At 36.5% G+C, this 25,328-nt stretch overlaps 1 protein-coding gene across 3 annotated transcripts; it reads left to right on the top strand.

The window, feature by feature from the left end:
- Positions 1-31: 31 nt before the first annotated feature.
- Positions 32-25,306, top strand: LOC117985676 (RUN and FYVE domain-containing protein 2-like). 3 transcript variants are annotated; one of them, XM_034972435.2, is made up of 14 exons: positions 32-320; positions 3,928-4,106; positions 4,547-4,656; positions 5,172-5,379; positions 9,056-9,234; positions 10,346-10,482; positions 11,280-11,338; positions 12,995-13,114; positions 14,189-14,329; positions 17,944-18,041; positions 22,105-22,246; positions 23,255-23,329; positions 23,619-23,846; positions 24,449-25,306. In XM_034972435.2, exons 1-14 carry the CDS (start codon positions 152-154, stop codon positions 24,572-24,574), a joined length of 1,971 nt encoding a protein of 656 aa, XP_034828326.1. In that variant the 5' UTR covers positions 32-151; the 3' UTR covers positions 24,575-25,306. The 3 variants fall into 3 exon arrangements, with proteins under 3 accessions (XP_034828326.1, XP_034828329.1, XP_034828324.1); XM_034972433.2 differs by lacking the exon at positions 32-320 and adding an exon at positions 2,804-3,552; XM_034972438.2 differs by lacking the exons at positions 32-320; positions 17,944-18,041; positions 22,105-22,246; ... (1 more) ...; positions 23,619-23,846; positions 24,449-25,306 and adding exons at positions 2,365-3,552; positions 17,248-17,937.
- The last annotated feature ends 22 nt before the right edge of the window (positions 25,307-25,328 follow it).

Genomic DNA, 25,328 nt, shown 5'->3' with positions numbered 1-25,328 from the left:
GCCCTGCTGTTCTACCAACCAAACAAAAATGACAAATGACAGATTTGTGGATTGTTTATTGTGACACGTCAAGGAAAAATAAAAGTTATTTGGAGATTCTGAAATTTGGACAGAAATGTTTCGTCGTTTAATTAATAGGTAATAATTAATTATGGCGTCTTCTAAGGACAAACAGACTGAACTGTCCCCAGCCACGTCTACAACCTCAGTCAAGTCGGCGTTCCTGGAGAGATCCCCATCGGTGTCGTCGAGCAGGGAGGACAAATGGCCGGAACTGCTATTGTCTCGACCAGAGAAATCATATTTTTACAGTACGAAGTGTAAGTACTTACTCTATTACTAGTCATATATAATATTATAATTATCATATATAAATGCTTACAGCCACGGTTTGGTGCCTCCTGCTAACTTTTGTGCCAACTTACAATTGTGATTTTGTGTCAAGCCGTGCCTGTTAGCTCTTGAATAAAGTTATAAATGCAAAACAGACATACAAGCAGACAGATAGACGTCTCACCTATTTGTGGTCTATCAGCATGACAAATTCTGACGAAATTTGGTATGTAGACCGCTTAAATCTTGAAGACGGAAGATTGGATTTTTTATCCTGGAAAACAAAATAGTTTCCATGGAATGTTTTTAAAACATAGATCCAGATGAACAAAATCATAGCCGTCATATTATATAGATATCTGAAATGCCTGTGTTTATTTTTGTTTGTTATGTATTTTTACTTCAATCATTAGTCTGATGTGAACAAAATTTGGCACAAAGTGCTTGTATGCTGTAGATATATACAGCAATCAACAAAGGATTCTTTTTATTGCATAAAAACTAAAAGTTCCCACAGGATTAATTACATCCTGAGGACAATTTCTTTGCAGAAATTTAAATATTATTTGGTTATGTTATAAAATATAAACTAAGGCTAGGTACTCTTTTAAGAAATCAAATATTCAAAAAATATGAGTGATTTCTGAATCTACTGCTCCCATTTTAAATCCTTTCCTGTTGGGTAGGATTTTAAACGGACGCAGTAGATTTAGCAAGTCAGCTTACATACTTCTTTATAATCTTAGTCTATAGGTAGGTAGGTACCTGTAAAGTGACTGCCAGGCATTCAGAATCAGTGGTAGATTAATTTGACTAATCAAAAGCAATAAGATAAGTTGTTTTAGTAAAACACATTTAAGGACCAAACACACTTATGCTGCGCTGGGCGACTGACGCGGCAGCGCCCTGTTCCATACAAACTCATAAATAAACTATATTAGCCACTAGGCCGCGTCGCGCAACGTCGCTCGTGCTTACCGTGTGCTTAGACCATTAGAAATGTACAGACAGCATTAGTTAATAAAAAACCGATTTCCAAAACCACTACTAAGTAAAAACATAATTTTTGTTATGTTATGTATGTTGAACTCGGGTGAGCTAATTTCTAGTCTCTTTTATTAAGCTCGTCCGACTTCATACATACATACATATTTGTGTAGAAACAAAAATTATTTTTTTACTTTGTAGGGGTTTTGGAAGTCAGGTGTTTAATATATATTTTTTTATTTTAAGCTTTTTAATGTAAGTAGTCATTCCTTGGTACTTAAAATATCAATTTACCAGCAAAACTTTCCAAATCCATACGCCTTAGGAGTTCAGTATCTCGCAGCATCAGGATTGAAGAGTTGGGACTTGGAATTCAATAACAAAATATATGGACTATTATTTACGGGGGACGGGGGAGTATTATTTATAATGGAAATCACTCACCGTAGTTTAAACGATAAAATATATGCTCTGTATTTAAAATATTATTTATGTTTGAAACTTAAACATGCTAAAATTTTGCTTTCCATCTTTCCTCTACTACTGAGTTAAATAGATAGTTACCATATTCTAAAACATTGTCGTCAGCTACATATCCACTGCTGGACATAGGGATTTCCACACACCAAGGTCTTGTGCCAGATGCTGTGGCTCATGTGATGTCTTCTATCCACTTAATGAAATGTCTGCCAATGCTGTGGTTTCTGGTTGGAGGTCACCGTTCTAGCACCTTGGGAACCCAACATCTATTGTTTCTTAGAATTATCGTCATTTGACGTAGGGTAGATATTATAAATAATTGAAAGATGGATTTTTTATCAGGAATGAGGCAAAGGAGAAGATTAATTTTGGAAATCAGGGAGAAAAGAAGACCGCTTTGGCGAGCTTTTTGAATGCTGTTGTGTTATGTTGTAAAACATTTTAAGAACTCCTGTTTTGGAGCACGATTACAAATCTACGTTTTATTATCCCCCCCCCCCCCCCCCCCCATTGTGTAAGAAAAACGTATCCATTGTTATCGTAATCGTCAAAAAATTCTGGCCTTTGATTGGTTGATTCGCTGTTTACATTTTTTCACAGGGCAGAACATGTTGACGATTACGATAATGATGAATACGTTTTTCTTACACAATTGGGGGGCTGGTAACCTATAACAGGTTACAAGATTAAAGAAAATACTTTAATGCAATTATGGAATCCTAGACAGCCATTGTCTCAAGTGCTCTCGTCAAGTTTCTTACAATAAACACTAGATATCTAACTAAAACATGGCTGTGACAGAAATAGACAGAGACTGGAAGGTGACTCCATTTGGGATATTAAAAAACCGGCCAAGTGCGAATCAGACTCGCACACTGAGGGTTCCGTAGTACCCGTCCGTATTCCGTAGAAAATGGTGTGATATTATGATATGGTGACTTTTTTACATTTTATTTCTATGCACTATTGTAGGCATAGGAATTAGTTAAACAAACTCTACTATAAGCATCTACAAATAACGAGTATTTATTGGTCTATGGCAAATAACTTGCTAAAATCTTTGCCAGTAACATTTGATCACATGAAGAAAGTATTGACAACATAGGTACTAAATATAAAATAACGAATCGTAGGCTAACCACACTTAAAAGCTAATGTCAAGAAGTTCCCACATGCTACATCAGATGGCAGCACCTTTTCGGAGTATTGATTTTCTCCCCAACACTTGCTTGTTGAAAAATCAATAACACATTCTGATTGTGCTGGAAAACCCATTAGCGTGACATTGTCCTTCGCGGTGCTTTCTTGTACTCAAAATAACAATCTATACTAAAATTGTGATTACCTGTCGTACAAAATATACCAAAGCTCAAAGGAAGAACTACGGGAATTTTCGTTGAGGACTTGAGTAACTATGTATAAACAAGAGTGAACATAATTCACGATATCGTGTGTGGTATTTCGCTTCATAGTTATTTTGCTGCTTTATTATGCGTTCTCTAACTGCGGTCCGCGGGGTGGAACCCTTGCCTGAGTTGGGCTTACCATCTGGGATCCAAGGAGAAGAGAACCCCGATGCGGACATGGCCGGGGCGCAAGACACCATTTACTTGTGCAACTTCCGCGTCTCAGTTGACGGAGAGTGGCTCTGTTTGAAGGAACTGCACGATATGGAGATGCAGAACTCCTACACCGCCCAGTCGGATAACGGTGCAATTGCATCCCCAGACGATCCTATGCATTCTTTAATGGGTAATTAATTTTATTACTGCGGAAGTCGTTCTCATTTTTATTGTTTGATAACAATCGCAGTCGCATTAGTGATCTATTGCGAGTTGCGACTAAAAAAAACCCATTTTCCCACCGTTTTGTTTAAAGTTTATCGAACCGGTTTTAAATAGTTGACACCTAATATAATTTAATCAGCGTATTTATTACCGTAATTGTATATATTTTATTGAGTTAATTTTCCAAAGCACTAAAATTTTTTTTTTCAACATTAACATATTTTAAACATAATCTTCAGTCATCTACACAAGCATAATATTTTATCTAAGTAGGTACCTACTTGAATACAATTACAATATCAAACTGATATAGGTTTTTAAATTAAAATTTGTTTTGCAGCTCGGGACCCAGTAGTGATAGAGCGCAGCAATCTCGTGAATATCTCGAAGCTGATTGTGAAGGAGCTGATTGAGCAATCGCTCCGATATGGCCGTATGCTCGACAGTGACCATCTGCCGTTGCATCACTTCTTCATTGTTCTCGAGCACGTCATGCGTCATGGACTCAAACCTAAAAAGGTACTTAGGACACTTTCCTGTATGTACACTTAACAACATCTACAACCTATTTTCTGACGCTTAGTTGGAGAGGAAAGGGGAATATTAGTCATTTAACATGGCTAATATTCTTTAAAAAAAATGTATAACTCAATTTTACGACGTAAAAATTGTCAGCAAAATGTGTCACCATTGAAAAAGTATGTATAACACAACACACAAGTAAACATAACACTACGCGCCTATCACACCTTAAGATTGACATTCCTCCTATAGTACGCGACAAGTCGAAATGGCAATCGGGGAGGAGACCCCTGTCCCTCCGCCTCATACCCCGATTGCCATCTTGACATGACAACACTTGATTTACTAGAATTTTGTTGTGCAATAAAGTTTTTAAAAAAATCTTTTTTGGAAATTATATTCTTGATTCTTTTTTATAACTGTTGAGGATATTTTAGGGGTTGCTTGGTCCAAAGAAGGAACTATGGGATATTCTGCAAATGGTCGAAAAATATTCACCAGAAGCAGCCGACATTACAGCTAGCATCAGGGACTTGCCCACTGTCAAGTGAGTATATTCCGTGATATTTCAATGTTTCTTCCGAGATCTGTGTTTCCTACCAATAACACACGGGGTATCTTTAAAACCAGAGTGAAAACGCATCTTCTAGGCAATCGCGTCCCATCTTAGGTCACATCATCACCTTCCATCAGGTGTGATTGTGATCAAGGGTGTTCCTATAGTGAAAAAGTCGGTTAATGAAGGTCAAGGCTAATAATTTTTGCGCATGAATTATACTACCGAGATTATTTCGTGTTTTTATCGTATTATTTTTCATGGCTGGTATATAATGTCTGCCTTGACAATGGACGTTAGTGTAAAAATAAAGTGTATAAAGTTTTGAGCCGAAGCTTCTTATCAAACGATTGGGACGGCAGACCTAAATGGTTACAATTTAAAAGAACGAACGGACGCAGCTGGGCTGGGGCTGGGCATGAAATGCCCAGTCCGAGAGAGAGACAGTGCTTCGCTCCTTTCGTATGTCACACGACAGCAGCTTTTTATATTATTTTGTATTTTAGGACCGCCATGGGCCGCGCCAGGGCCTGGCTACGTCTAGCGCTGATGCAGAAGCGCCTAGCGGATTACCTCAGAATCTTATTGGAGCATCGCGAGGAAACGCTCGAGGATTACTTTGAACCGCACGCATTGATGCTAAATGAGGAAGCTGTGATCATAACGGGGTTACTTGTTGGCCTCAATGTTGTTGATTGCAATTTGTGTGTTAAGGTAAGTGTAGCCTGTACATTTTGATTCCTTAAGTACCTTATCGTAAATGATGTTTTTAATGAGTAAGATACCTATTTATTACCAGCGATTCATCATTACTGTATCGCGACCTTGCGGCTGTATTGCTGTCTGTCTGAGATGAATTTGCTCTGAGGTTATCCCTACGTATTGCAAAATAATCCAGTAGGTTTGGTAGATTGGTTTCTCAACAACCCTTCTATCTTAACAGCTTATATCTCGGTCAGTATTCCGTCGTTTTGTGTGTAAAAAATAAAAATACATAATTTAAATAAAATCTTAAAGACCTAATTTCCAGGATTTTATTATAAAAGCGTGTAGGCTCGTCAGCACCAGAAGTATGTTATTATGATCGAGATTGAAGACTAAACCACTAAAAGTAACCTTAAGTAATGGTTAACCAGATACGTCAGGATTACAACCTTTAGATTAACCGAGCCTTCGTGGGCATACTAACATCATTCTTGCACACTAAGAGAGATATCACAGACTACCCTCAACTATTAACCTACCGTCAATAATGAGTCATGATAACAACGTCTCTTATGAGACTAGGCAATGCTAACTAACACCAGCTAAGTCCCTACCTAGCGACCGGCTCCAACCATCCCCATACCGGCCCCAGACCAACCAGCTAACCTAGCACACCACACTTAGTTCAATTAACCTCAACTACAACAATCACGTTTGTCTAATACAAATTGGAACGATACAAGAAGGACTTACCGATACACAGCTAGTGAACACACACTACACAGTCACACACACTTTCACAGCACCTTTCACAACCTAGTACTGTAACCTTACGTCTTAAACCACATTAGGTCACAACAACAATTATAATAACTTACAGTACGACACACATAGTGTCTACTGAGAAGTGCCATCGGCAAGAGCCACACGAATAATATCCCGTGACACACTGCGCATCCGCATTTATAATCTCACAATGACGGTGGGGACGATGACGCGATGTTCAATGAGCAAAGTGTTTACAATTAAATGGCGGCGAGCCTACACGGCCATTCTGACATGCGTACGTCCTCGTACGCCAAGTATTACAAAGTATGTGAGGACAAAACCATAACCACAAAATCATTTTACCGCTCGTCCATCCTGACTAACTACTAACCGTCATTGCACACTTTTCACATTCAAATCATCATACAACAATAAATGAAGCGAACATAATAAGTCTAGTACTACAACTATTCCCCAGCGGAGTGTGGACCAGACATCAACGTCCCTTCGATCACTCTACCACACTGAACCGGACATCAGCGTCCTTTCGATCAGTCAAACTTGATAGACATCCCTTGCTACCCAAACTCTTTACATTTCTTTTAAAGAATTGTCACATAATGATGTTGGTTATGATTCTGACTATCACGGCTATTTCTAAGCCAAGGAATCTTTCAACAATTATTATAAAGGTGGAACAACCTAACTTAGTTAAGAAATCACTTTCAACTGATCGTTTGTCTAAAGGCAATAACAAACTGCAACAAACTAAGCGAGTATTAACTCTGAGTTTAGATGAACTAAAACGTACACGTAAGAAACTATTAACTGACGCGTTACCACGCGGAAGACTGCCAAAGACTAAATAATTAAACCAATTTTAAATTACACTTCATTTGATTAGAGCGCAATTGCTATTGCAACTTCTAAATCAATTAACTATCTAAACGATTTTTTTTTATTTGAACTTCTAAATCAAATCTACCACTGGTTCTGAACGCCACGACCTAGCGAGAAGAACCAGCAAGAAACTCGATGTCATCTAACTAAACTTTACAAACAATTTTTTTTTTGTTTTTTTTTTTGGTTTTGGTTATCTTTGACTATCACATAGTTTATTGACTCCACGACCATCATCTAACACGACTACGGAGTGTATGACTAGCACCATCACGGCCATTCTGACTTGCGACCGTCCTCGGGCGCTAGTACGATCAAGCGCGAACAATTTCCAATCATCAAGTACTACAAGCCGCAGTTTAGACAAAAAGAAACAAGGTATCTATTCGACCAGGATCAACTATCATCTGGACTGAGCAAGTGTGTCCCTCCAACCAGCTCTTTTGAGCGTGGCCCGGACGACACCCCTCAACCAGGCTAGACTCATAACATCTGGAAGCAGTGTGTCCCCTCAACCAACTCTTACGAGTCTGGCCCGGACGACACTCTTACCAGGATAAACTCACACCATCTGGAAGAAGTGTGTCCCCTCAACCAACTCTTACGAGTCTGGCCCGGACGACACTCTTACCAGGATAAACTCACACCATCTGGAAGAAGTGTGTCCCCTCAACCAACTCTTACGAGTCTGGCCCGGACGACACTCTTACCAGGATAAACTCACACCATCTGGAAGAAGTGTGTCCCCTCAACCAACTCTTACGAGTCTGGCCCGGACGACACTCTTACCAGGATAGACTCATAACATCTGGAAGGACACTTCCTTACCAGGATAGACTCATAACATCTGGAAGGACACTTCCTTACCAGGATGGACTCATAACATCTGGAAGGACACTTCCTTACCAGGATGGACTCATAACATCTGGAAGGACACTACCTTACCAGGATAGACTCATGAACATACTAACAAAACATCTGGAAGGAGTCTGTCCCTTCAACCAACTGCTACGTTAGTCAGACTGACTTGGACAACACCCCTCATCCAGGATCGACTGTCGAACACGCACAGAAACAACAAATACTGCAAGCCGCTGTTCAGACAAAAAGGAACACACCTCACGGTTGGAAGAACAACTACAATGCACTATTTGACAACTAGAGTAAGTCCGTACGACTCCCGTGTGGGTTTACTGCGGGTAATCCCATGTGGGCTTAGCGTGGGTAGTCTCATGTGGGCTTAGTGTGGGTAATCTCATGTGGGCTTAGTGTGGGTAATCCCACTTCTGATATAGGCTCGTCACCACCAGAAGTATGTTATTATGATCGAGATTGAAGACTAAACCACTAAAAGTAACCTTAAGTAATGGTTAACCAGATACGTCAGGATTACAACCTTTAGATTAACCGAGCCTTCGTGGGCATACTAACATCATTCTTGCACACTAAGAGAGATATCACAGACTACCCTCAACTATTAACCTACCGTCAATAATGAGTCATGATAACAACGTCTCTTATGAGACTAGGCAATGCTAACTAACACCAGCTAAGTCCCTACCTAGCGACCGGCTCCAACCATCCCCATACCGGCCCCAGACCAACCAGCTAACCTAGCACACCACACTTAGTTCAATTAACCTCAACTACAACAATCACGTTTGTCTAATACAAATTGGAACGATACAAGAAGGACTTACCGATACACAGCTAGTGAACACACACTACACAGTCACACACACTTTCACAGCACCTTTCACAACCTAGTACTGTAACCTTACGTCTTAAACCACATTAGGTCACAACAACAATTATAATAACTTACAGTACGACACACATAGTGTCTACTGAGAAGTGCCATCGGCAAGAGCCACACGAATAATATCCCGTGACACACTGCGCATCCGCATTTATAATCTCACAATGACGGTGGGGACGATGACGCGATGTTCAATGAGCAAAGTGTTTACAATTAAATGGCGGCGAGCCTACAAGCGTATTTAAAATAATCTCGTAGGAAGAAGATTTAGACAGTCAGCAAGGCGTGATAGATTTCTCCCTATATCTCCGTGGTAGCAATTCCTCCAACGATCTGGCCGGCAATGGGAACAATGGCAACAACGAACCGAAGCAGCGACACATCAATACAATGCTGGACCAAAAGAATTACATTGAAGAGCTCAACAGACATCTCAAGTGAGTACACACATTGCTTTTCCACACGAGAAGAACAATGCCTCCTTTTAAAATAATAATTAATCTGTGTATTATTCAAAACGTTTCACAACTTTGCCATATAATTTACACCAGATTTAGGGCCGATTTTTCAATTGTCAAATAACTTTTATATGAGGAATGAATTTGAGGTTTTGACAGTTTTTGTATAGGAAATTTGTTAAAACGTCAAAGCTATTCGTCAGTTAAAGTTTACCTGGCAATAGAAAAATCAGCCCTTAATCTTTTTTTCATTGTTGTTTTTCATTAATATTATCTTTAGCCAAAAAATACACTACTATAAGCGTTTCTGCGGTCTCAACTTTCGTTTTGTAAATGTAACTAGGTATTATTTGTTAATTACTATTGATAAGGTACACTATACTGCAATTAATTAATGATTACTGAACTGATAAGTTGTGGATTTCGTCGTAACTATTTAAGTATTAATTTATTAAAACGCGCTAACCAACTAAGTACCTACTTATAAATTACAAATTTCATCAAAAATAAAAGTCAAAGTTATTTTTATTCAATTAAACTTTTACAAGTACCTTTGAATCGTCAAATGCATCTACAAATTAATCAATAACATCAATAAATTACAAATTTCATCAAAAATAAAAGTCAAAGTTATTTTTATTCAATTAAACTTTTACAAGTACCTTTGAATCGTCAAATGCATCTACCACTGGTTCGGAATGCCTTAAAAATATTGCATTCATAAAGAAAACCTTTTTTTTCGATCAAGTTTGCGCTTGACTCTCATCTGGTGATGTGACGATGCCGTTTAAAATCGAAGCGCCCTAATCTGGGCAGTTTTGAACCTATGTCCCTAATCAGCTGTTTAGTTTCAACGAGGCATCGTACCTACCGGAACGTTTTATAGCTGGGTAGTAACCCGCTACGGTCTAAGCCTTATGAAGATCTAAACAGAGCTGAGGCAGGAATAATACCCTAAATTGATCCAACTGGAGTTCGAATCCACACTCCCACTTCTAAAGTTCAGTGCACGCTATTGCGTGAAAATGGTTGTTGAATCTCAAGAATACTTACTATTGGGTTTTGGGAATAAACGGCAAATTTATTTTAGTGCCACAGTGACAAATCTTCAGTCCAAAGTCGAGGGTCTGACCACAACGAACGCCTTAATGAAGGAGGACTTGGCGATCGCCAAAAATACCATGATTCAGCTGGTAGAGGAAAACAATCAGCTAAAATATGCTTTAGGTGAGACACGTTCCCATTTTTGTAAGAAATCGAATCTACCTTTACCTGTTTTATGTCTTTCCGGTACATCTAAATTATTTTTTAATCAAATCTATTTAGTCCACAGTCAAAAAATATAAAAAATATGAATTCAGGAAATATGTGTGTTTACTGTTTTACAATGCGAAAGTATTACCATTACTCGAATCTATCTCTAAACCGGATAAAAATATAGAGTTAACTCTCTTCCTGGAGACTTATTTTATTTACCTGTCTAGGTTCAAACAGTAAATATTCTAGATCAGTAGGTATACCAGAATCAATGTCTGTATTCTATATTCTATTCTATTCTGTATCCAATAGGAAAAATTATAAAGAAGCGGATATAACTCATTAATTCCTAGACAATAACCCGAATTTTCGAGGTGACAAATCAAAATTATTTGGAAGCGATAAACCTGTTTGCGATCTTTCGGTCGCTATAAACACAAAACACTCGGAAAACTATGTGAAAATCGCTTCACACAGTAGAGTCTGCATTAGATAAGACACCTTGCAATACAATGACTCACGACCTTTTGAGTTTAGTATCGCTTAGTAGACATAAGTATGCTGGTCTCGTCGCACGTCAGTTTATCGTCACCTTCATGAAAAAAACACCGTTATGCGATTCGCGATGGGCAATTCAACAACAAAGAGTCCGAGGAAAAAAGTAAATTGGGCGAAAAACTGTGAGCTATTTTGATACGCGGTCTGATTTCGGACGTCCGTGTTTATTTGTGTGCCGTCTGAACACGTGCGTTTCTTTTTCTGTTCAGGTCAGGACATAACCAAAGATAGCAGGATGAAAGTGATGGAAATGCAAGCCGAAGAGGAGGTATGTTGTCATTGGTATCGCGATATATCTATTGTATTTACGATTCGTTGCTCTGTAGCTCTTTTAGGATTTACGAATTATAGGATTTCGTTAATCCGAAATATTTGCGCAGATTTATTCAGTCAAAACTGCAATGGTTTTATTTCTATTATTTCTATTCATTGCTATTTTTAATTTTTAGTTCATTCAAAAAAATACACAATATTACCCATATGCATAATAGATATTATAAGTACGAAATTAAAGTACAGATTGTTACGGCGATACCTACTGGTATTTAATCGACATAGGTTTGACTAGTTTCGAACCCATCCGGGGTTCCTTTTTTCACAGAGACTCAGCTCGCTGCGCTCGAATGCGAAATTGTGTCTGCTAAGTTTTCACAGCCCATTTGTTTAACAGATTTCGACAAAATTTGGTACAGAGTCAGCTAACATTCCGGGGACGGACGTAGGCTACGTTTTGACCCAGAAAATCAAAGAGTTTCTTTTGGATTTTTGAAAGTGGATAACGCAGGCATCATCTATTTAGTACAGAGATAGCTTGTATCCCGGAGACGCATATAGACTACTATTGTATCTGGAAAAATTAAAGAGTTCCCACGAGATTTTAATAAAGCCTAAATTCAAAAAGTCGCGGTCATCACCTCGTAATTACAAAAATTAAAGAGTTCCCGCGAGATTTTTAATAAAGCCTAAATTCAAAAAGTCGCGGTCATCACCTCGTAATTACATAAAGATTGATTCTTTGGTATTCTACTAAATCATTATAAAAATAGTAGTTAGTATACTTACTACAGTATGCGGCAGAAAGTATTGTACATCGGCCTTGAGAATGACTTTTCGGCTTTGTAGAGCGTTGTCTCTGTCACTCATGTCTACCTATATGACGTTTTGTCGGTCTCAGCGACAGAGACGGTGCTCTACAAATCTGCTATCTCCTTCTGAAGGTCGATGTACATTACTTTCTGACGCGTACTGTACGTTAAACACATTTGTAATTCAACGCTATCTAATCATCGATACTTATAGATAGTTTTCATTGACACATAGGTACACTTGAAGCAATAATAAAAACATTGTGCCACAGTGCTGTGTGGGTGATGTGTTGATGACCTCATCGAAAACAATAATTATTTGCTGTCAAGCATTGCCATTACTGCGAATCTGATTATCATTATGCTTCTAAGACGCAGATCATTAAATGTTTATGTTTATTTAAGCTTCATACTACACTTCATATTACACGATCGTTTTACTTAGGTATACCGGTGAAGTTGAATTGTAATAACGATTTCGTAATGTTCCGCCTCCTAATTGGATGTCAGGGGTGCGATCCCGGGCACGCACATGTAACTTTTCGGTACGAAAACATTTTTATACATTTTAACATACTTTAACGGTAATGAAAAACATTATGAGGAAACCTGCATACCTGAGAGTTCTCCATAATGTTCTCTAAGGTATGTAAAGTCTACTAATCCGCACTTGGCCAGCGTAGTACGTGGTAGACTGGCCAAAACCCTTCTCATTCTGAGAGGAAACCCGTGCTTTGTAGTGAGCGGGTCATGGGTTGATCATGGTGATCATGTTGAATAATAAGTAAACAGGCGAATTACGTACCTACACTAGTAGAAATAATACATTTCTTTTTCAGGAGAAAAGAAGCGTGAAAAGTAATACTTCTGATAAATATAAGCAGGACTCTGAACTGGCTAAGACTTTGGATGAAGAGAGGAAGAAAAATTTGGAACTGCAGAAGGAGTTGGAATTGCAGGTATTTTTTATCCATCCATACTATAATATTATAAATGCGAAACTGTGTCTGTCTGTCTGTCTGCTAGCTTTTCACGGCCCAACCATTTGACCGATTTTGATGAAATTTGTAACAGAGTTAGCTTATATCCCGGGGAAGGACATAGGCTACTTTTTATCCCGGAAAATTAAAGAGTTCCCATGGGATTTTAAAAACCTAAATCCACGCGGACGAAGTCGCGGGCATCATCTAGTGTCAAATAAATTTATTCTATCTTATCTTACTTATAAGAGTGTCTACATGTTTTTTGTCGTAAGTTAATCACGTAAGCTACTTACGTGAGTAAAACTTACAAGTGTAATCGCGGCCTAATGTAGCTTTGAAGAAATGCACGTTGAGTTGTGACCTTCCGAACGCTTCTGCTTTCGAATCCATTCAGCCGTAAAATAGGTCAACTCTAAAAGTGTTACTTTATTTACTGTTATCGTTATTACATCGAATAGCTTTATAACATTTTCAATAAAGTCACTACTCTTGAAATTGTTTGTAAACCACTGAAATTTACATATATTATATAGTCCGCGACAGGTTGAGATGGCAATCCGGGTATGAGGCGGGGGGACGCCCCGCACACCCGCACGTCACCCGCGCTCGCCAGCACCGGGTTAGCGCGAGGGCTGTGCGAGTTTGCGATTGCCATCTCGATTTGTCGCGTACTATAAAAGTCAGAAGAAGTGTGAGATACGAAATGACAGTTATTTTATTTTCTGTTTTTGATAACGTGTAAATAATCATACAATAAAATGCAAATAACTATAATGAAAGGCAGTTATCCATACGTAATATTAATAACGCGAAAGTGTGTGTCTTGTCTGTCTGCTAGATTTTCACGGCCCAACAGTTTAACCGATTTTGATGAGTACAGAGTTGACTCATATCCCGGGGACGGACATAGGCTACTTTTTATCCCGGAAAATCAACGAGTACTCTCGGGATTCTTAAAGGCCCGTCCGTTTAACCGATTTATATGAAATTTGGTATAGAGGTATAGGTAATAGGATTTGAAATATGTTTATAATATTTCTGTCTTTACAGATATCGTTAAAAGCAGAAATGGAGGTCGCTATGAAACTCCTAGAGAAAGATATTCACGATAAGCAGGACACTATAATTTCTCTGAGACGGCAACTGGACGATATTAAACTGATAAACCTGGAAATGTACAAAAAGTTACAGGTAAGCCATAAGTGTAGCATGTTTCGTTTGATTTTGTACCCTTTGCCTAAATCAATTAGCACAGTAGGTTAGACGAATGCTTCTTAACCCTGAATCTCTATGACATTGAAATCGTAACCATGCGCGAAACAGATTTTGTGACGCCAATTTTAACACCTTTATTTAAAAATCTCGTACAAAGCTATTGTGGTTTCATTTTGTATGTAACTATCTATTATACATATCTATACATATCTTACACCCGGCTGTACTCACGTGTTTAGTCGACGTTAGCCCCAGTCTCAACCGCGACGCGTGCGCGAACTGAATCCTCGAAAAAGGACCCCGGATGGGTTCGAAACTAGTCGGGCTAACGTTGAAAGTTTGCCAGCTACAATGTGAGATAAAATATTCAAAGAGGTAAAGTTTGTAAGTTTGTTTGTAAGAAATAATCTCTGGAACTACTGAACTGATTTTAAAAATTCTTTCATCACTAGAAAGCTACATTATTTCTGAGTGACATAGGCTATATTTTATTTTATTTTAAAATTAGATATTCCTGCGAAAATTGTAATAAGCTACCAGTACGAAGACGACGCAGATCGCTAGTATGAGGTAACTTCCTCACTATTGGTTGGTAAATTTTACAATAGTGCCAGCAAGAATTCTATACTTACCTAAATTCAGCACGCGACTATCGCAATGAAATAATCATAACTTCCGTGCTAGCCTACCTGCTGCGCGATTCCGGGAGAATGACAGTTACAATGTCACGATGCAATCACCTCTTATTGGTTGACGCTTGCTCACTATTGGCTATTGGTAATAATGATTGATGCAGGTTTTACGGAATCGACCTAATTCTTTACGATACTAAAGGTAATTTAATTTTGATATTTCTTCACACAGTATCAAGTTTGATGCCACAATTGTAATGAAAGTAAGATAAAATTTTAATGTCATAGAAAAGGGACCTGAACTGTACGCTTTGCCTATTACTGATTAGTCCATATAGTTCCTGAAAACTTATGAAAGCAAAAATTTATGAAATTTATTCTATGTAAAATTTTCTCCGAAAAACCGATTCCACTATCTTAAATCACAAACATTTCAAGTATTAAATAATTAAATGCTAAGAAAACGACATAAACGACCAACGTATCTGTCTATTACATTACCTACTAGGGCAGTTTTGGCATTTCTACCTTTTCTACTTTGATGCAAAAATTAAGTTATCAAACTACATTTATAAGTTACACCAAATATCTTATGATAGACAATTCATTTTCGACCTTTGTGCAACATGCAATCTGTAATTGATTCATACATTTTCATGGTTCAATGTGTATAAATACTTATTACTAACTATTCAGTCACATTACATTACAACAATATTATCTAAATTACGCTTGCTTGGGCATTTTCAAGGACCCACACTCCACAGAGTAACAAAAATACATTAATTTATAACCTTGAGTTTTACAACTATTCAAATTTTATTAGAGTTAAACATAGTATTAGATTAGTGGCATACGCTGTAGTACAACAGCTACCGTGAGCACTCCTTTTGCCTCCAACAACTATTAAATTAAAATCACAATTTTTTATCATTTCACTTGTGGACTACACAAATTTCAACCCCCTATTTTACCCCCTTAGGGGTTCAATTTTCAAAAATCCTTTCTTAGGGGGTGCCTACGTCATAATAGCTATCTGTATGCCCAGCCCGATCCATCCAGCAGTTTAAGCTGTGCGTTGATAGATCAGTCAGTTAGTCAGTCAGTTTTTCCTTTTATATATATACATAGATATGTATGCTCCAGTCTCAAAAAGTGTGGCAATAAAATCAATAATTAAGGTGATTTAAATCGGATCATCTCTAACTACACCACCTTATACTACACTCACTATTGAACTAAATTAGTACCTAATGAAGAGCTATTTCAAATCTATCTAGATCAGATTGACATGTATACGGGCCGCTTATATTTAAAAAATCTGCTGTTAGAAGCTATTGCCCCGCGAAGCTTCATTGTTAGATGTGGGTGCTAAGCCATCATTGTCCGCCCATGCACTCGCTTTGCCTCGCTCAGTGACTAATTTGTGGCTTATAAAAAACATAAATCATTATTTTTTCACTTTTATTGTTTGCGCTGTACTAAACGCTGTAAATTCGAGGATTTTCGACTACCGGCCTTTCCAAAACTAGTTAGTTTAATGTGTGTATGGTGTTACCTAACGCTTATAGATAATCTCGTGCAAGAAATAAAAGTTCCACTATTAGAGAGAAAATGAAATCAAGAATGGATGGAAATAGACAAAAATATAATCTTCTGATTTGGAGATACTTTAAAATGTAGATCGACACGATAACCAAAAACTTACAAATTCCAGCCAAATTATCTGTACTGTCATATCTCAAGTTTTAAGTCTTCCGTTTATTGGTAATGTGTAGATCTACGTGATCGACAGTTTTGAAACCACTGTTTCACTACCTACTTCTATTTGAACAGTTTATTACAGTAAGGTTAACGTTCTAGTTTCTTCATGGGCCTGATCAAAGCCTTAGTTTGTTTTGTTAGTATCCTTTGTGGTCAAAAAAGGTCAAAGCGTCTGTAGTACGCGATAGGTCGAGATAGCAATCGGGGAGGGAACACACTGCACACCTGCACAGCCCTCGCGCTAACCCGGTGCGGGCTAATGCGGGTGACGTGTAGGTGTGCGGGGCGTCCCGCCTGCCATCGCCTGCACGTCGCGACTGCCATCTCAACCGTCGCGAACTATAGGTCAAAGCAACTTTAACTCATCATAAAAATATATAATGGGCAGTTTTATTTCTTGCATGTAGTTTCCGCTTTAATCGATTACCATGCTTACCCATGAAAATGTATTACTAACACATTGGTGTATTCGTCAATGCCGCATTAATCGAATGGAAGGAATGCGAGATGGAACTCACGCAGAAAGGTGAAATGGTATCCAGGCTCCAAGGGAAGGCTGAGCAAATTGGCAAAATACTCCACAACCTCGAAAAATATAACCACTTCCTCGGACCAGACCATGATTTAGTCAAAGCTTTAAAATCGCCCACTAACGATCAGTTAGGGGAGAAGTTAGAAATGCTTAAAGCACACAGTAGTCACCAAAAGGGTATAAAGTCGAAGGATGAGGGTCCGCCCAACAAAAAACTAAACCTACAGGAAATACCACCGTTCCGTAAAAATAACGGTTCCGCCAAATCCGTAGCGCAGTAGAGAAATAAAATTATAGTAAATAATATAGCTTTTTGTAAATATTGTTCGAATAATCAAAGCCCACACGGTGATGTTTCTCGTAGCTTAATAATAAATAATTAAATTCACACGATAATAACTAACGTTTTAATCTAATACTGTTCCTTAGATTTATAAAGAGGATAATATGATGGCGGAATTGATATCATAGAAATAATAATTATTTTTATTTACTACATAATAGTAAATCCATCTTATTAGCCTCAAATATTTTTAGAATAATAATATAATGCTTAGTGAAATGCGTATGTGTGCTTAATTACTAACTACTATCTTCTATTTCAATACCACAATAGTATTATAATATTGTATTAACTCAGCTAAATACTGGCTTTGTTTTAGGAATGTGAAAGTTCCTTGAAACATAAAACAGACCTAATAGCCAAATTGGAAGCAAAGACTGAGTCAATGGGCAGCACGATACATCAGCTTGATGAGAAGTAGGTTATACATGTTTTTCTTAACATATGCCTTGAATCGCTCGACGATCAGTGCCTAAAAGATTTAATAGGGTACTTGACGTTAATTGCGGTAATGTGATAATATGGCTAGAAATTAAACTAGACAATCAAATCTCATACGAGCACCTACCTAGATTTATTATGGTAGTTGAAAATCTCGACTTAACATTTATCGCGTTACAATCGCATTGTAGTGTTTTAAAATACATACAAATGAAAAACAGCTAATAAACGTAGAAAGATGTTTTTGAAAGAAAAAATATATGTTTGTTTCCCAAATACTTGATTCCTTATTTGCTTGATTGCAAGTAATTGACAAACACGAATTGTCTTCTCGTGATTTTGCACTGACGAAACCTTTACATAAAACATGCTGAAGACTCTCTTTTCTGGCAATGTATCGAACCGCTATCCTATTGTCGTTCGTGTCGCTTGTTGAAGAGAATTTGCCGACAATTCGCAGCCTTCATACGTAAGACTGAATGATTACGTCTATGAACCTACACGATTTTCTGCAGTGCGAACGCATAGTCAAATAAAAATTTGGCAGTCAAAGGGGACAACCAACAGAAGTGAAAACTTAACTTAAAATTATCAAATAACAGTGGTTTTTTTTTAAATTAATAATGTTAGGGGCACTCCGGCTACCGAAAGCATATTTGAAACTTCCAAAATTGACATGAATAAAATTAGCATATCGGTGACGCGACTTAGATACACATTACATTACACATTCCAAAATCGCCCAACGCGCGTTTAAAAGTTTTCACTTCAACGACGACCTTTCAAACATTCACATAATATTTTTGGTGCAAACTCACGGTTATTCTTTTTATTATAAAGTCCCACAAATTGCTAATGCGCGTGGTCTCCATTTCAGTGTCGTCAGCACTAGACTGAAGTTTCGAGCTGATGGTATATTTTTACTTATATATATATTTTCATTTCGATGTTAATGAGACATGGTTCCAGCGTAATAGCAATTTGCGGGACTTATAGAACTTATCAAGTTTGGAAAATAAATATCATGACTATTTTTAAATAACTACTTGTTATTGTTTATAATTGTTATATCAACAAGTTGTTTTCATTATACAAAAATCGGTTACATAGTTACATTTTAAGTCAGATTTTCTGTTACAATTACTAGTCAAATACCCTATTATAACATAACGTATTTGCTTGACATATCAATCTATTGAAACCGCACTTAGGTGTGTGCGATGCACCGCTTGCAAAAAAAAAATCCCTTGATATTGGCAAACCCTCACAATAAAACAGTGATATTTTGATAAAATATATTTTATTACATTATATAAATACCACATGAGAGGCAAGGCGCTAGTATTGCTTTAGCTTATCGTTGCTGTGGTTAAAATTATTCCAAAATACTAGTTGTAATATTTATTGGATCGTGTTAAGTTTTTGTTAGGTTTATATTATAATAACTTTCCACTAAATTTAACAATCAAATATATAATTTTCTTCATTACGAAAACAATATACCTAATATGGACTTGTAATTTTTATATTATAGCTTTAGCCGTGCTAGAGTATTGAAATGTTTTTATCAATATTTAAAATTATTTCTTAGAATCTCTAGCGTTATTAATTTGATGTATTCAGAACTATTACAGAGAACGATACCAAATTATTATTAGATAATTTTTTTATATTTTTTCAGTGATATTCAAGTATTATAGGGAGTACATGTGATTAAATCCATAGGATAATTTGTATGTATTCTTTAAAGATATATCACTAATTGATCTCATTTTTATGTAATTTTAACTACCCGATACCCAATAGTAATTATGACTAAAAGAATAATTATAATGCGCAATAATGTATTAGCATTTTAGATTTTTAGAATCAATTAATGTATAAATTCGGTAAACCTGTGTCGGTTTCTTTTATAGTTTTGTAATCTTAAATCTCTAGTTATGTAAAAAAAGCCTTCTTTGTAATAAATGATATTCAGTCGCATACCGTATTTCATTTACAAAAACTACAGTTCTGTGCTTGTTTTATTTTGTTTCTTGTGCAGGTTTGCCATTATCACACTGATTTGTGTTTGCATGACTATTGCCACTAACATTTTTTAAACTTATTTTTTGATACAAACAATGTAGGTAGTCGTATTATCCATTTAACGTTCTTAGCCATGATTCTGACTTCTTTTTTCTTTTGCTAGACCTTAACCTTGTGTTACCTAAATTAAATCCTTGCTTTCATATACCCAAAGTAAAGTTCGAATCCTGCAGGTTCCGTAATTATTAAATTATGCATTTAAAAATTATTTCGAAATTTCCTTAGTGTGGGTAAAACAAAAAAGCTATAGGTAAGTACTCTAAAGTGTTTCAAATCCACTGACCCTTGTAAGAATTCTGTTAGATCCTATTAAAAATGGTCGTTGCACTACTATCCACGAGTGGATAAAGTGGAACACCTGGTGTTCAATGACCACCTCGTCGGCCATTGAACTAAAGAATTTTGTCACTAGCTTAAAGGTTAATTCACGCTACACTATGAATCGGTCGATCAAAAATTAGGCCAGGTTTCCACCGAAGAGGAGCAGAAAGAAGATGCGGTCAGTCAAGCAATCAGATTTCGTCATCTATTAAGAATCTGATTGGTCGACTGAGCACATCTCCTCTCCACTCCGCTTCAGTGGAAACCGTGCCTTATAGTGGGGATAGTTTTAAATGAACTAATTTATGTTACTCCGGGCCAGGAGTATCATGAATTAGTACATGAGGGTGCTTTTATAAACGAAGCAGGACACCTGCATAGAGGCATTCGTAAGTCGATACCGAAAATAGTCCCGTGCTAATAAATGTGCACGCACATTTAAAAAAAACTATTGGAATTGCTTACAATTACACATTGGTACTGATTCTGAGCACACCTAAATTTTAGAGTATTCGGATCATCTTTTTACCTAATGTAATATGAAAAGGACAGACACAGTTTGATAGTTTTAAATTTAATTTAGATCTGTCAAACCTTGTGACTTTAGCTGCCAGTAGTGACCATATTGTTTAAAGTTGTAGCGTGCACTAAAATTTAGAGTCTTTGCAATATGTAAAATTCAAGTTCCGTCCTTTTTTAGTCATATGAAAAAGAAAAAGATGCAGATACTCTAAATTTAGTTTAGAGAAAGTCAAAAGAATCGGCGCCAATGCCGATTTATCACATCAAGAGTCGGGACTGTAACCCTGCTTTTTATAAAATTACCCTAAAGTGTAAATATACATGCCTCAGAAGCCCGGCTGAAGCATGGTTTAAGCCTGAATCCAGCTTAAAAGTGACATGTAGAAATGTTAAAGGTACCAGCACTACTTAAAATGCTAAAAAGCATTGTCTACCTTATCACTTGGTTCGATCAAGTACATCAATTTATGTTTTATGTTCTATTCTAAGTTGTGTCGCAGGTATGTTATGTATGTTATCTGTGAATTGAATTAGGTGTAATCCAAATTCATTAAACTAAAAGTAATCAATGTGGCTAATTCTGTTGTACACAATCTCTAAAAAAAATTACAATCGCCCAAATTGACAAAATTCTATCCTTTTCCGCAGGGAGCATTATAAAAGAGATGATAGCATTATATTAGGACCTGACATTTTAGTTTAAAGATTGTGATGTACAAGAGAATTAGCAGCAATAGATACATTTCCATCCATAGCTAATTAAAAATGGTAGTGAACATTTTCAACTCCGACAGACTTTTTCAAACAAAAAGTAACAAAAATTGCAAAAACACAATATGCAAACCCACTTTATAGAGTCCCTATAAACTAAAATAAATACATAACTGAAATAGATCAGTTGATAATTTTGTGTACATTTCTTAATAAAATAAAATCGTCTGCAACATCTACATGTGAATATTTAACTTTCAAAAACAAATCACCGAATTAAAAACCTCCAAAATGAAAGACGAATTTCACATGACAACACACATTTCTCACAATATGGTGAGAGAGATTTGAGTTTAATAATATCAGAAGGTAAGTTACCGCTATAACAAAAGTACAGGTTACAGGAAGATAAGAATGCTCGAAAAAACCTAGAAGAGAATTCAAGGTCTTTGGGGCAAAAGGCCGCAACCGCTGAGACCAGGGCAGTCGCTGCAGAAGGAGACTTGCGGATAGAACGGGAATGGCGGATATCTTTACAGGTATATCTAATCTTATCAACCTAAAGCTCTAACCACTGGATATGAAAGCTAGAGATTTTGCATATAGAGCCCCTTTTATAAAGGATTGTCAGCGATCGAGGGAAGATCGGATCGGATCGGGTCCATTAGTACAAAACACTTAAACGAGTAGGTTCACTTCACTGATAGAGTGCAACAATACGATGAACAGAGTATTAGAAACTAGATGATGACCGCAACTTCGTGCGCGTAAATATAAATAAGTTTTGAAAATTCTGTGGGACCTCTTTGACTTTCCGGAATAAAAGGTATGATATGTCCATTTTCGGGATGCAAGCTATATTACTCTGTATCAAATTTTATAAAAATAATCAAACCCGATGGGTATTTTAATTATCCCGTGGGAACTCTTTGATTTTCTGGAATAAAAAGTTTATGCCTATGTATAAGTGTATGCCCCAGCCAGGGTGTAAGCTATCTCTATACTTTACGTCACTATCGGTTAAACATTTGAGCCATGAAAAGCTAGCAGACAGTCAGACACACTTTCGCATTTATAATGTTCAGTATGAATAGTTGAATTGAAGGATTTTTTTAATCCGAAAAAGTTATCAGCAAAACTGCTAAACCGGAATTTTTGCTTGAATGACGGTTTAGGTACATTAAATCTTAGGTACCTACCTAAATATTTAAAGAATTACGTTGTTAGGCGTTACAAAAATATCTGATCTATTATGGAATGTCCTTTAAATAACTAAACTACGAACGTTAGAAATTCTGCAAGAATTTCTGTAAATATTCATTAAACGCCACAGGTATGATTGAGAGAGATAACGCTCTACGCAATCTCACTCTAAAGGTCTATGTACAATATTTCTTGCCGGCAACTGTACTAAGGTTCGGATTTAAAATTTTGCTTGTGATAAAAGAGAATAACACTTCGGATTTTTCGTTTGTAATATTATAATAAATTAAAGGACGTCCGGTATTTGCTTGGCAGTTCATCACAACCAATTATTTCAATTACAGGAGTCAATGATGCGAGATCGGGATAAGATATCAATACTCACACAAGAGGTGGAATCTCTTAAATCTATAGGACAGGTAATTATTACAAAATCATGTTTCTAGACAAGTTTATAAATTGATAGTGGTACTGATAGCAACTAAATTTTAGAGTAGGATGTGTTTTTTAGAGTAGTAGTAAAATTTGTAGAGTAGCACTAAAATTTAGAGTTCAATTTAAAACTTATTTCCCGTGCTTTTTTAGCAATATTAAAAAGAAAAGATGCAGATACTCTAAATTCAGTTTAGATAAAATCATCAGAATCGACGCTACATCGATATTCGTATTAAAGAAAATATAATTAATTTATTCCCTGTATTTTTCTAGAAATATATAGCACTTCAAGAAGAACAGCATCACCTCAAGGTGCAGTATACTGAAGCTCAGAAAACTCTAGAGGAAGTTGGAGCCACTTTGTCTGAAAACAAATTGCAGCTAGCCGAATTGTTAGAAAAAGAGGCAAAATCTACCGAAGATACTCCCAACTGGACAAGTGACAAGGACGCAGTAGCTTGCGCCGCGTGTGCTAAGGAATTTACCATTGCAAGGAGAAAGGTACCTATTAAATGACAATATAACTTATTATTTACTAGATAATACCCGTGACTTTGTCCGAGTGGATATAGGTTTTTAATCCCACGGAACTCTTTGATTTTCCGGGATGAAAAGTATCGTGTGTGTTAAGAATCAGTTAGGTCATAGGTCAGTGTATAAGCTATCTCCATTCCAAATGTCAGCCAAATCCGCCCCGTAGCCTTTGCGTGAAAGAGTAATAAAATAAACACACACACATACAAACTTTCGCCTTCATAATATTAGTGTGATTTGTAACCCAGGAAAGATGCTGTTCAAAGATAAATAATGAATTACTGGATAGTTAAAACATTTTTTCTTTAACGCTACAAGACCAATTTAAATGTGCATGACTATACTTAGTGTTGCAATGAAATAATCACAAGTGGCGCCCCTAAAGCGGGTTTTTTATTTTGCTGGTTAGGCTTTAATTCATATAAGCCTCTCGCGTCGTTTGTCTGTATAGTACAACTCCGTTTTTTGCTCCTGTAAATTTTTTTCGTCCCATTGCACCGTTTTCTTTGCCTCCTCATATCATATAAAAGAATTGCTCGTTTTAATTAAAGCCTTTATATTATTCACAGCATCACTGCAGAAGATGTGGCCACATATTCTGCGGCGCGTGCAGTGAAAAAACAGTTGCTCTCATCGGCAACACAAAACCCGTTCGTGTTTGTGACGCATGTTTCGCAGAAGTCAGACTAACGTAAAGTACTACTGTAATCAAGACTGAAGAGTGTTGACTTTTTTGTTATAAACATAATTAAATCAATTTTATATGTTTTTTAAACCAACATACAATATAATAATGTTGCTATATGCAAATTATTATGTGCAAAATAAGAGATCGTGAATTGTTTTTATTTTGATAAATGTTATGTACCTATAATATTTTTCTTAAGTGTTCAAATCTAATTTTACTATTATTATTTAGATGAAGTCCATGTTCAACCTAATTGATTATTAAATAAATAAAGAGTGCTACCTATTACATATATTTTACAAACAATATTTCAATATTCATGCATCTTTATTTATTTTACGTTAATGAAATCAAATTAATGCCTATTTCTGCACTCTAAATCAGATGTTTTATTATACATCAGAAATAGGTATTAACTTTAACTAATTTATTTACATTTTATACTAATGAGCCAGATCAAATTGAATATAGATATGCGCTTATAAAAATTAAGTTATAATAATACCTATTAATAAAAATACATACGTTTGATATGTTCTCGAGTTAATTTCTGTAACTGTCAATGTGTTCAGTTTTAGACTATTGGAAATTTAGCGCCATGTATCTATAAACTAATTAAAATGACGGTTACGGTGCTTTAAATAAAATATGAATTTCATTAAAATATTGTAAATAACTAAAATTTTCTTTTGTATAGCAATGACTTTTATTTAAGACATTATACAATTATTTCAATTAACTTATTGTTTTTATGTTTCAAA

The sequence above is a fragment of the Maniola hyperantus genome, chromosome 10 (assembly GCF_902806685.2).
Source record: "Maniola hyperantus chromosome 10, iAphHyp1.2, whole genome shotgun sequence".
Classification (NCBI taxonomy): domain Eukaryota; kingdom Metazoa; phylum Arthropoda; class Insecta; order Lepidoptera; family Nymphalidae; genus Maniola; species Maniola hyperantus.
This window is presented reverse-complemented; position numbering and strand designations above follow the sequence as displayed.